The sequence below is a fragment of the Jatropha curcas genome, chromosome 5 (genome assembly GCF_041381405.1).
Source record: "Jatropha curcas cultivar XTBG-Jc1 chromosome 5, XTBG_Jcur_1.0, whole genome shotgun sequence".
NCBI classification, from domain to species: domain Eukaryota; kingdom Viridiplantae; phylum Streptophyta; class Magnoliopsida; order Malpighiales; family Euphorbiaceae; genus Jatropha; species Jatropha curcas.
In genome coordinates, this window is record NC_143155.1 from 10,883,336 (window position 1) to 10,896,776 (window position 13,441).

The following is a 13,441-nucleotide window of genomic DNA, read 5'->3' on the forward strand; positions in this document are numbered from 1 at the left end:
GAAGGACAGCAGTAATGTAGGACCATTCAAGTTTATCATACGCCTTCGAAATGTCCATCTTTAAAGTCACAAAACCCTCTTTACCTCTTCTTCTATTTAAGAAAAAATGCATCAATTCATAAGCAATGATGCTATTGTCATGGATACTTCGACCCACAACAAAGGCACTTTGCGAAGGAGAAATAATCAGAGGCAGTATTCTCCTTAATCTATTAGCAACAGCCTTGCTCATAATCTTGTAGAGAACATTACAAAGAGCAATGGGTCTTAAGTATTTTAATGCAATAACTATTTTAATATTTTTTTTGTTTGAAAAAGGTACAATATTTTGCAAATTATAACTTTGAAGCGGATTTTGACTTTTTTGCAAAAGCTAGTTATGGAGGGCATATTCATGCAACGTACAGAACCGGTTTATTGCTATTGTTAAAAGAAAACAAAAGGCAAGAGCATGCAAAAGGAATATCCATGATAGAAAATATTAAGTGGATGGGCAAACTACAAGAATGTCGGAATCTGTTATAAAGACGTCTATTTTGGCTTGGGTAGAATAATATTTTATTCAAAAAAAAATCAATTTCAATTAAATGTTCTACATTTAAGGCACATTTGCTTCTCCTTATGATATCAATCACCGTGAATAATTCATTACGTGCCCTAGGTGCTCCTGTTAGCGAGAAGTGGATAACTTTCTAACGTTCTTTCAAGGACATCATCCTAATTAATATATCTAGTGAATGCTTTACTGTATTGTAGTAATAGTTTCCACGATAATAGTTATTTGTAATAGTTCTGACGTACTTGCCTTTATTGTAGATATAATTTTAATTATAATATATATAATATAATTTTATTTATTTTGCATTTTTTTGTAGTTCAAATTTTAAGTATAATTTGAATAAATTAATTTTAAATTTTTTTACTGATAAGTTAATTTTATTATTCCTTAAATGTGGCTTTAATTTACATTATAATGATCGCAATTTAATTATATTACGTAATTGTGATTTAGTATAAATCACTAATCACACTAATGTTGAAATATTAGTACTTTATAAATGATCATTTTCATTTCAATAATCATAATATTTCAATATAATAAGTGTCATGGTTAGAATAAATGTGGTTTTGACATATATTTATAGTTATAAATAACGAATTTCAAATATATTCATGTATGAGGAAAATGATATTTTTTTTTTTTTTTCAATTTTATATTCATTTCTGTTTTTCTCCTTATATTCAATTTTGTTTTTCTCCAACATCACCCTTGTATCAGTATTACTTTTCTATTATCTTTCTTTTTTGAAGAATATTTTTCTACTGTCATTCTTGACTTCCATATGCATATATGATTCTTAATAGATAAGATAGATTGTTGTTACAAAATACGAAACAAAATAAAATTTAAAAATCATGATTATCTATATATCTTATTAAAAATTGATGAAAGAAATAAATTGAAATCTTTTATAATACGGGTGCTGACCTATAACAAAATATGATTATATGTAAATCATACTAATTATAATACAATAGGGACCATATGTAAGTTATACTAATTATGATTTGATTTCGGTTATTCATTTTTTAAGGCTTGAAAGCGGCGGTTTGAAGAAAAATCATGAGAAAACATTTTCTTAAATAAATTCGAACTTATTTTCTTTGTTTGAGTATAGTTTCTAAAAGAAATTACTCAAAATTTTTATTAAATTAAATTGATTTAATTTTTTCAAAACTAAAATTTATTATCATTATTATTCATTGAAGCTACAAATGTTTAAAAAAATTAAAAAGTTTAAAATATATTACTTAATTTCGATTCGAAACTGGAAAAAAAATGATAATTTTAAATTATATGATTAAAATATGTGCCCTATATTTATTTAACCTAAAATATTTAATAAATAAGGTAAAAAAAAATCATAAGTTCATATTCCTAAAACGACATCATGTTATTAATTAATATTTTAAAATGATGACTTTGTCCACAAAACGCTAAAAAGTTGATTTTTAACTATGATTCATATGACGATATTTTTTTTATATATATAAGTACCTATTTATGGTGTAGATAGTGTTGCATTGAATTACTACCAAAGCAAAGTATTGATCTTCGTTCCATTTTCGACTGCTTCCGAACGAAGGCGAAAAGAACCTCCTACCAAACTAACCATCTCTTAACATCTTTGACTCTCAATCGAAAGAAAAATTTATAAAATCTACTGTTCTTTGGGGTGCTGCGATGGAGAAACGATGTTCCGCCGTTCACATAAGGAATTACATGGTTGACTTATTACCCCCGATTGGTAAGGTTTTATGATTATATATATATATATATATATACACACACACATACATATATATGATTTTACTTCAGAATTTTCAAGTTTATACTCTGTTTGTTTGGTATTTCTTTGTTGTTTGAAAAAATTTTTAGTTTTCTAGTTTTTTTAGTTTGTTTAAAATTTTTTTATTCAAATTTACTATTCCATGTGGTTTTGTTTTGCTATGATTGTCAGCTGTTGAAAGACAAGTTCGTGGGACACCTACGGCCAGGCCAATACATTACATTGCATGTGGATGGTCTTGCTACTATGAAGGTTTTGGTTTCAGAAGATGAAACAAAGCGAAAATTTTTGGATGAAGGATGGAAAGAAGTGGTAGACTATGTCTTAACCATAGACAGGGCTCGTTGGCTGAAGTTCTATTACTATCCATGTGCTAATTACAAGCTTGTTTTTGCGGACGATGACCTTAATCCATTAACTTCACGCTGACCTGTTCAAAAAAATCGAGATAAAGAAGATGAAATACAAAATCTCCCAACCAGCTTTGCAGTTACTGTAAAGGACATGACAATTAAGCATCACACAGTCATGGTTTTTCTCATTAAATTGACTTCTTAATTTCATTACTCTAATGAAGTTTAAATGCCTTGTTGTATGTAGCTTGAAGTTTAAATAGTTTGAAATTGTATATTTTGATTTGAACAGACTATTCCTGACAAGTACAAAGACACAATCACTTCAGAAATGGGTTATATGATAAGTTTTTTCAGTTATGGTGGATAAATATTTAAAATGATAGCATTATTTTTAACTGGTTATGCAAATAATAAAAATGTAAAATATTATATTTAATCTTTTCATCCAGCAATACCATCTTTGTACTCGTAAAATCTCCACTATTATTAAAAGATACATCCTACAATCGTGATACCCTCTATTTTCCAATAATTTCTATTTGTATTCAAATTTTCCATTATATCGTACTTTTCACTTGTATTTGATAGTTTACGGCTGCAAAAACGTGTTAAATAATCTTTAAAAATGGAGACAAAAAAAATTTGAGTAAGAGCTACTTATCACATTAGTGGAAATAGTTGAAATGCAGAAAATTCTGAACTTTTAAGAAAAAACGAATAATATATTTAAAAAGAGGGACCAATAAACTTTTGTCAAAAATACATAAGAATATAGTGACACAACTTATATATATATAGTGTTTTTAAGAAAGTTAAATTGTTTCTTGAGAGTGAACAATTTAAAATTAAAAAAAAAAAAAGTGCATTACTACACCATTTAAAAAAAAAAAAACTAAACGGAAACACTAATAAAACTACACAAATAACCAAATCAAAAGTTAAAAACATTAATACACTAATAAAACATTGAAATGTTTTTGTAACTTCACAAATTTGAAGCCATTAATACATGTAAAAGTTTGTTATTAAATTTTATCATTTTTTAAAAATTAATAATTAATAATAATTACTTAAAGCCATTAATACATTAAATAACCAAATTAAACCAAACTAAAAACACTAATTCAAAATAAATTCAAACCAATACAATACATTAAATAATCAAATCAAACCAAATCGAAAACACTAACTCAAAATAAATCCAAATCAAACCAATATATTAATACATTGAATAATCAAATCAAATCAAACTGAAACACTAATTATAAATAAATTTAAATGAAACCATGCCAAGTGGAAACTTAATTGGAGAAATATGTCACATGTCAAATTAAAATGCCAAGTGGATATGCCACATGTCAACTTTCTAATGAAAAAATGCTTGCTTTATATATATATATATATATATATATATATATATATATATTGATTAGTCGTCTTCCCGCGCTTTGTGTGCGAATGTATAATATTTAAAAACAAAAATACTATTTTTATCATAATTAATAATTATCTTTAAGAATCCAAATATTACACTTACTAATGTATAAAAAAGTAAAATAAAAAATAATTTTTTTTGTAGATTCTTGCAAAAGGATCAATATATTGACATACGTATACATAAATCGAGTTTATAATTAAGTTTAATATTTTTAGTTTTTATAAGTATTCTAATAGATTTTAAAATATTCTTTTTAAATATCAGTTATTGAATTCATTTTGAATAAATAATCTAAAATCTGAGCAAAATCCAATAAACATTAAAAACTTAAAAATAAATTCGTCAAAATTTGCCCTGATTTGGAATAGGTTGAGAAGTAGTATCATTTCTCTTCACAAGATAAAACATAAATATCAAATTTATCATTAAATATTTCTCTATTTCACAGATTAATGACATTAGAAAATGAATTTTAATTTTAATTTCATTAAAAAACCATTGTGAAAAATGAATTTTATCATTTAGGTAGCATTATGCTGAACAAAAGTAAAAACTTCATTATATTAACAATAAATAAAATGCTTTTATATGGATCAAATACGCTAATAGTTATGGAATAATTTATTATAAATTATAAAATCATACCTTAGTTGATCATTGAAAATTGAATACACTTCGTAAATCCATCGCTATCACCACATTGATCAAGCTCCTATCAATAAAATGTCTTGAAAGTAGTCTTATATTGTTGGCAAAGAATTCTTTTTTTCTTTTTTTTTTGTTAAAAGTATGATTTGATTTTCTTTAAGGTTTTATTTATATTAAAATAGATATTTATACAAATTATGTAATAGTGAAAAAAGAAAATAAAGACAATAAATATTAATAATATCGTTCATTATTTTAGAAAAAAAGTGAAAAGTTTTTAAAACATTAATGACATTATTAATTTAATTCATTATTTAAAAACTAAAAATATTGTTAATGGTATTAATTAAGTTCTCTATTAATTATATTACAAATAATTTTTAAAAATATAAAAAATTATTTCCAACTCAATATATAGACTAACATTTTTCTATATAAACATCTTAATACTCTAGAGTTGTGCCACATTAATTTTTGTGCCTATATATATATATATATATATATATATATATATATATATATATATATATATATATATATTACGTAGTTTGATAAGTGCATTATCAAGTGCTTTAATTGTCTATATTCGTATGCATTTTTGGGTTATTTATGTGCTTAATTCACTTTGTTAGACAATTTTTACCAATTAGACATTATTTTAGTTGCATTTGGAGTAATATGATTAAATTGGTAAAATTTCAGCATTTTTTTTTATCTTGACCCTTATTCGGTTTTTCAGGGATATCTGGAGTTGTAGACCTTCAAATTGGATTCTGTTTGATGCGCTAGAAAGATGAAATAAAGTTCTACAATTGTCAAAGAGGAATCAGAAGCTAATTCAGGCTCAATATTGATCAAATTCAGCTCTGAAGTTTGAAGCTATGTGCTGTATAACTGAGCACAACCTGTTCTGTCGTGGACTTCATATCTGGAGTTCCAAGTGTCCAAACTAACTCAGCCCAGGCCCATTGAATTCTTAGAAGACAGCCCTACAGTTGTTGTGAAGAAAACTACTTGAAGTGAGGTCATTTTGATTGTCAAAAACGCCATAAAAGATCCCGTTTTGAGCAGAAACAGGGGCTTCAACCTGATCTGGTTTTTAGGTCGTATCTGCGGCTGTGAGTATGCGTTTTGGGCGAGCTTTAGTTCGTTAGAAAGGTGAGAAGGAGATCTGAAAATTTGTTGAAGAAGTCAGAATCAGATTCGAAGAGGAAGATGCTGAAAAACAGGGGAGAAATCAGAACAACAAGTATTTTCTATTTACTGCTTTTGAATTTTCCCAATTGATTAGGGATTCTTTTTCCTTTTGGAGGTGTTACAGCAGCTAGGAGGCACATTTTTCTTCTCTTAGTTCATCTATTAATCTAGGTTTTTGTTCTTTAGTCTTTGTTTTGGTGATTGGAAGCCATGATTATGAGTAGCTAATTTTTTTACACCAATTCAAGGGATTTATCATCCTTGCACTTTTGTGAGACTTGGGTTTTAAATGAGTAGTTTCTTCTTGAATATATGTTGTTTCTTGTTCTTATTGAGTTGATTCTATTGAATTTTCTGCTAAAAAGGCCTATTAGTGAATTGTTTGGTAGGATTAAGTGCTATTTCAGATTTCATAATCCGTAATTGTTATGAAAGTTTGAATGTTAGTAGCAATTAGATATTATTGATTATATTTCAGGTTTTCAGTAATAATCTATAGAGACAATAGGGTTGAATTAAATGGTTTATGCTTTATAAATTGTTGTTCAAGTTTAACTACTTCCTGATTCTTAATGCTTTTATTAAATTGAGAGGGATTGCTTAATACCCGATCGTTTAATAATTAGAGTTAATGAGGGTGCTGGGCTCAAGTTAACGAAATAGGGGAGTTTTGGGAATTTATCATGCTTTTTGATAAATTTCAGTTAAGTATTCAAAGAGTAATTAAATCATAAGTTGTCTGTGATCAATTGTGCATTGGATTAGAAATCACCTTGAATTGGTTTTTCATCAATTTGCATTACTACTTTAGTTTAATTAATTAATTTTCTTTTTGAACTGTTAAGTTGAATTTTTCACAAACAAACCCCCCTTTTTTTTTAAACACAAAAATTAAGATTTCAGTCTCTAAGGTTCGACCTGAATTCACCGCTTCTACAGTTAAATTCAGTAATTTAAATTTGGTGGAACCGACAAACATCAAATTTTTGGCGCCGTTGCCGGGGACTGAAAGATTATTATATTTTGTGTTTTTATTTTGTTAAAATAGTTTTCTTACCTTTGTGTAGTGTTGTGGTTTCAGGTTTGTGGTAAAATTTCTAGAATTGAAGGAGAATTGAAGCCATTTGGTTTATGACAAGAAGTTCTCAATCTGGTGAAATTATTTTTGATCCTGAAGTAGAAAAAACAGCTAAACGTTTGAGAAATTAGCTAAAAAAGCTAAACAAGCTAATTTGAGTCAAGCCCCATCTGAACGGACGATTACTGATAATTCAAACAATTCTCCGAGGGAATCAATTTCAGATTCAGAATCTGAAATTGATACCATGGCTGCCAGAACCTTGAAAGAATTGGCTACACCTGACCTAAATCAGCAACCTTTGTGCATTCAATTTCCTACTTTAGATGTTGCTTTTGAATTAAAATCTGGTCTAATCCATTTATTGCCTAAATTTCATGGACTTTCAGGTGAGGATCCGCATAAACATTTGAAGGAGTTCCATGTGGTGTGTTCTAGCATGAAGCCTCAAGGAGTTTCAGAAGAGCAAATTAAGCTTCGAGCTTTCCCTTTCTCATTGGAAGACAAAGCTAAGGACTGGTTGTATTACCTTCCTTCTGGATCGATTAATTCATGGAATGAGATGAAGCGAATATTTTTAGAGAAGTATTTTCCTGCATCTCGGGCTGCCAACATAAGGAAAGACATTTGTGGCATTCGGCAATATAGTGAAGAGAGTTTATATGAGTATTGGGAGCGATTTAAGAAACTTTGTGCAAGCTGTCCCCATCATCAAATTATATGAGTTTATATGCCGATGGATCGAAATATGATAGATGCTGCTAGTGGAGGTGCTTTAGTTGACAAGACACCGGAAGATGCAAAAAGATTAATTGCTAACATGGCAGCAAATTCCCAACAGTTTGGAATGAGAATGGATCACACGTCTAAGAAGGTTAATGAGGTAAGTACATCTAATCTCGAGAAACAAATTTCAGATTTAACTTCTTTGGTTAGACAAATTGCTGTAGGAAATATGCAAGCTGTTAAAACATGTGGAATTTGCATGGTTCCTGGTCATGCTACTGATATGTGTCCTACACTTCAAGAGGATGAACTAGTGCAGCAAGCCAATGCAGTAGGAAATTTTGGGCAGCAACAACGCAGGTATGATCCCTATTCTAATTCTTACAATCCGGGATGGCGAGACCATCCGAATTTGAGTTATGGGAATCAGCCAATGCAAAATCGCTACCAGCAGCAAAGACCACAAGTGAATCAACCAGCTTCTTCCTCTCAAAATCAAGGTATGTCACTTGATGATATTGTTAAAGCTTTGGCTACTAATACACAACAGTTTCAGCAGGAAACTAGGACTAGTATTCATAATATAAAGAAGCAGATTGGTCAGTTAGCTTCATCTGTGAGCAAACTTGAAGCTCAAAATTCTGGTAAGCTTCCATCGCAATCTGTGATTAATCCTAAAGAAAATGCTAGTGCTATACTTTTGCGAAGTGGGAGAGAAGTTAATAATCAGGTTGTAAAAGAGTCAACAAAGAAGCACAAGCAAGGTTCAAAGGATTCTGATATTCCTGAAGTTGAGGTAAATTCTAAACTTAATGATGCTAATAATTTTGTTGTTCCTCCTCCATTTCCTAGTAGGTTGGCCAAGACAAGGAAGGAAGAACAAGAGAAAGAGATTTTGGAGTTATTCAGGAAGGTAGAGGTTAATATACCGTTACTTGATGCAATCAAGCAAATTCCCAGGTATGCTAAATTCCTTAAGGAATTATGTACTACAAAGCAAAAGTTTAGAAATAATGAAAAAGTTACCGTTGGGGAAAATGTGTCGGCATTCATTCAAAGAAAATTACCTCCAAAGTGTAAGGATCCAGGTTCGTTTTCTATCCCATGTAGAATAGGTGATTCTAAAATAGAGAAAGCAATGGCAGATTTGGGAGCATCTATTAATGTCATGTCGCATTCTGTTTTTCAAACTTTGAATTTAAATGCTTTGAAGGAAACTAGTGTTATTATTCAATTGGCTGATCGTTCTAATGCGTACCCGATGGGTGTAGTTGAGGATGTTTTGGTGCAGGTTGGGCAATTAATTTTTCCAGCAGATTTTTATATTTTGGATATGGGGGAAAGTATTTCCACATCAAATTCTGCATTGATTTTATTTGGTAGACCTTTCTTAAAAACTGCCAAGACTAAAATTGATGTGGATGCTGGCACTTTAACCATGGAATTTGATGAGGAAGTGGTTAAATTTAATATTTTTGATGCTATGAAACATCCTGTTGATGAGCATTCTGTGTTTTCTCTTGATGTAATTGATTCATGTGTGCAGAATGTCGTTGAGTTGAGCAAGGAGGATGAGTTAGAAGTAGTGATTAGTCAAGGAATTTATGAAGAAAGTACAAACCAGCCCCTAAGTGCAGAAATTCAAGATGCAGTAATGGAATTGCAGTCATTACCATTAGTTCCAAAAAGGTACGAGGTTTCTAGGATTGATTTACCTAATCATACAAAATTTTTGCCTTCTATTATAGATGCACCAGTTCTTGAACTCAAACCATTACCGGAGCATTTGAAGTATATTTACTTGGGAGATAATGATACACTTCCAGTTATCATTTCAAGTAAGTTAACTAAGATTGAAGAAGAAAGGTTGACAAGAGTTCTAAGAATACATAAGGAAGCAATTGGATGGACATTGGCTGACATTAAAGGTATAAGCCCATCGGTGTGTATGCATAGGATTTTGTTAGAAGATGATGCTAAGCCAAGTAGAGAAGCTCAAAGGAGGCTGAACCCACTGATGATGGAAGTTGTGAAGAAGGAGATTTTGAAGCTATTAGATGCTGGGGTGATTTACCCAATTTCAGACAGTAAATGGGTAAGTCCAGTTCAAGTCGTGCCAAAGAAATCAGGAGTTACGGTTGTAGCAAATCAAGATAATGAGCTGGTTCCAACACGGATTCAGAGTGGATGGCGTATGTGCATAGACTACCGCAAGTTAAACTTTTCAACTAGAAAGGACCACTTCCCATTGCCATTCATTGATCAGATGCTTGAGCGGTTAGCAGGTAAGTTTTATTTCTGCTTTCTTGATGGTTTTTTGGGGTATAATCAAGTTGTGATAGCACCAAAGGATCAAGAGAAGACTACCTTCACTTGTCCTTTTGGAACTTTTGCATTTAGAAGAATGCCCTTTGGACTTTGTAATGCACTAGCAACATTTCAGAGATGTATGGTCAGCATATTCTCAGATTTTATTGATAATTGCATTGAAGTTTTCATGGATGATTTTACAGTGTATGGTGATTCATTTGATGCATGTTTACATAATTTAAATTCTGTTCTTGAACGATGCATTGAGAAAAATCTGGTTTTGAATTATAAGAAGTGCCACTTTATGGTAGACCAAGGAATTGTTTTAGGGCATGTTGTTTCTAATAGAGGTATTGAGGTAGACAAGTCAAAGGTTGATTTAATTGTGAATTTACCATACCCCACAACTGTGAGGGAATTGCGTTCTTTCCTTGGTCATGCAGGTTTCTATCGAAGGTTTATCAAGAATTTTTCCAAGATAGCAGTACCTTTATCTAGATTATTGCAGCAAGATGTTAAATTTGAGTTTTGTGAAGAATGTAAGGAGGCTTTTAACAAGTTAAAGTCAGCACTGACGACACCTCCTATTATTCAAGCTCCTAATTGGTCTGTACCATTTGAAATTATGTGCGATGCAAGTAATTATGCGGTCGGGGCTGTTTTAGGGCAGCGTGAGGAAAAGCTTTTTCATGTGATTTATTATGCATCTAGGACATTGAACTCTGCACAACGCAACTACTCCACAACTGAAAAAGAGTTCTTAGCTATTGTTTTTGCTTTAGATAAATTTCGGTCATACTTGCTTAATTCTAAAGTGATTGTTTTTTCTGATCATGCAGCTTTAAAGTTTCTCTTAGCAAAGAAGGAAGCAAAGCCAAGACTAATTAGATGGATTCTTCTTTTACAAGAATTTGATCTACAAATCAAGGATAAGAAAGGTGCTGAGAATTTGGTAGCTGATCATTTGAGCAGGTTGGTGACACAAGAGGATCCAATTCCTTTACAAGAATTATTTCCTGATGAGCAATTGTTTAAATTACAAGGTATGATCCCTTGGTATGCTGATTTGGTGAATTATTTGGTTACTAAGACTATGCCTTCTGATTTAAGTAGAGCTAAAAAAGAAAAATTGAAGAGTGAATCTAAGTATTATGTATGGGATGAACCTTATTTGTGGAAATTTTGTTCTGATCAAATTATTAGGAGATGTATCCCTGATAATGAGATTGAATCAATTCTTGTTTTTTGTCATTCATTTGCATGTGGTGGTCATTTTGGACCTAAGAGCACAGGTAGAAAGATAGTGGATTGTGGTTTTTATTGGCCTACCATTTTTCGTGATGCATATATTTTCTGTAAAAATTCTGAACAATGTCAAAGAACAGGAAGTATATCTCGAAGGAATGAGATGAGTCAGACCCCAATACTTGTATGTGAAATTTTTGATGTGTGGGGAATCGATTTTATGGGTCCATTTCCTTCTTCTTTTGGTTTTACTTATATATTACTTGCTGTTGATTATGTTTCCAAATGGGTGGAAGCTAAAGCCACCAGAACTGATGATTCTAAAGTTGTTGTAGATTTTGTCAAGTCAAATATTTTCAGCAGGTTTGGAATTCCTAGAGCTTTGATCAGTGACAGAGGCACTCATTTTTGCAATAGAGCTGTGGAGGCATTATTAAAGAAATATGGTGTTTTTCATAGAGTTTCTACAGCCTATCATCCTTAAACAAGTGGGCAAGCTGAGGTATCAAACAGAGAGGTGAAGTCTATCCTAGAGAAGATGGTGAAGCCAAATAGAAGGGATTGGAGCCTTAGACTTGATGATGCTTTGTGGGCTTACAGGACAGCCTATAAGACACCCATAGGTATGTCCCCTTACAGGTTGGTTTTTGGTAAGATGTGTCACCTTCCTGTTGAGATAGAACATAAGGCTTTTTGGGCTGTTAGAAATTGTAATTTTGAGTTAGATGCTGCTGGTGTGGAAAGAAAGTTACAATTGCAGGAGTTAGAGGAGATTCGTCTTGATGCTTATGAAAATTCTAAGATTTATAAGGAAAAGACAAAAGCATTTCATGATAAACTAATTTTAAAAAAGGATTTTGTGGTTGGGCAAAAAGTTTTATTGTATAATTCTAGATTAAAGTTAATGCCCGGTAAGTTGCGTTCTCGTTGGATTGGTCCGTTTATTGTTACTAATATGTTTTCTTATGGTGCTGTTGAGATTCAAAGTTTAGGAACTAAGAAGGTGTTCAAAGTCAATGGCCATAGACTCAAGCCATTTTATGAAGGCTTCCAAGAGCATTCACTGGAAGAAATCAAATTGAGTGATCCAATTTATTTAGATTGAAGAAGATGCTGTGACCATGTCGAGCTAACGACGATAAAAAAAAGCGCTTTTTGGGAGGCAACCCAGATTTTTTTTTTTGCTTTATTTTATTTATTTATTTTATTTGCATTCACTTGTTTGCTTGTTTGTCTGGCTTGTGTTTTGCATTTTATTCTGTAGCAGGTACCCTTTACCGGACAACAGCTTGGCTTTTGGTTGCAATTTATTTGATGAGTAAATTTCAGCGAAACAGGGCAGTTTTCTATTACTCTTGAGACCTTCCTCTTGTGATTTAATTGTGATTTGTCCACATTGAGGACAATGTGTAAAGTAAGTGTGGGGAAGGGTTTTATTATTAGGGGTGTTTTTATGCTTCATGGTATAAATAATGCTGCTGAATTTATGATGGCATATTGCTGAAATTTTGAGCTTTCTTTTGTTAAATAGCTAATGCCATACAACTTATTTTGCTCATTTGTTTCTGCTGCCATTTGAGTATGATTGGTTGAGTTAGATGTCAGGCACTTATCCCATGAATTTTGAGTAAAATTTTTTTTTGTTTGATTAATGATTTGAGCTGATTTTTGGGATTACTCCAAGGGTTTATTGTGTCCTTTAGGTAGGACTTGAAACTCTAATTTTTACGAAAAACTAAAGTTGAAAAGAATTTTATTCTTGGGTTTGAACGGTCCTTTGAACTAGGTTGAAAAGCAATTTCAATTAGTCTAACTAAGTCACTTTGACTGTTTTTGACTCTTGTGCATTTTTGAGTAATTTGTTAAATTTGTGACTCTTTTAGACCTAGAATTTGAGGCTTGAGTTTAATTTTTATTGTATGAGCTAAATTTTGACCGTTACTTCTAGAATTCTTGGTAGGATACCTAGGTACAAAGATGAGCCTTTTATGTGTATGTGTTTTTGAGTCAAGAGAAAAGTCGAAATGAGTCAACAAGTGTAAGACTTATAGCAGTCGGATCGCTTCGCTGCCCAATAATGGGTAAAGAGCAG

At 31.2% G+C, this 13,441-nt stretch overlaps 1 protein-coding gene and 1 non-coding gene across 2 annotated transcripts; one reads left to right on the plus strand and one right to left on the minus strand.

The window, feature by feature from the left end:
* Window positions 1–7,678: 7,678 nt before the first annotated feature.
* Window positions 7,679–7,785, minus strand: LOC149496213 (small nucleolar RNA R71). The gene has a single exon (XR_016321061.1). It is a non-coding gene; the product is annotated as a small nucleolar RNA R71 (small nucleolar RNA).
* A 496-nt stretch (window positions 7,786–8,281) lies between these two features.
* Window positions 8,282–12,458, plus strand: LOC149496214 (uncharacterized). Its single transcript, XM_089721994.1, has 3 exons — window positions 8,282–9,756; window position 10,308; window positions 12,071–12,458. The coding sequence occupies exons 1-3, from the start codon at window positions 8,297–8,299 to the stop codon at window positions 12,452–12,454; spliced, it is 1,845 nt and encodes a 614-aa protein (XP_089578120.1). The 5' UTR covers window positions 8,282–8,296; the 3' UTR covers window positions 12,455–12,458.
* The last annotated feature ends 983 nt before the right edge of the window (window positions 12,459–13,441 follow it).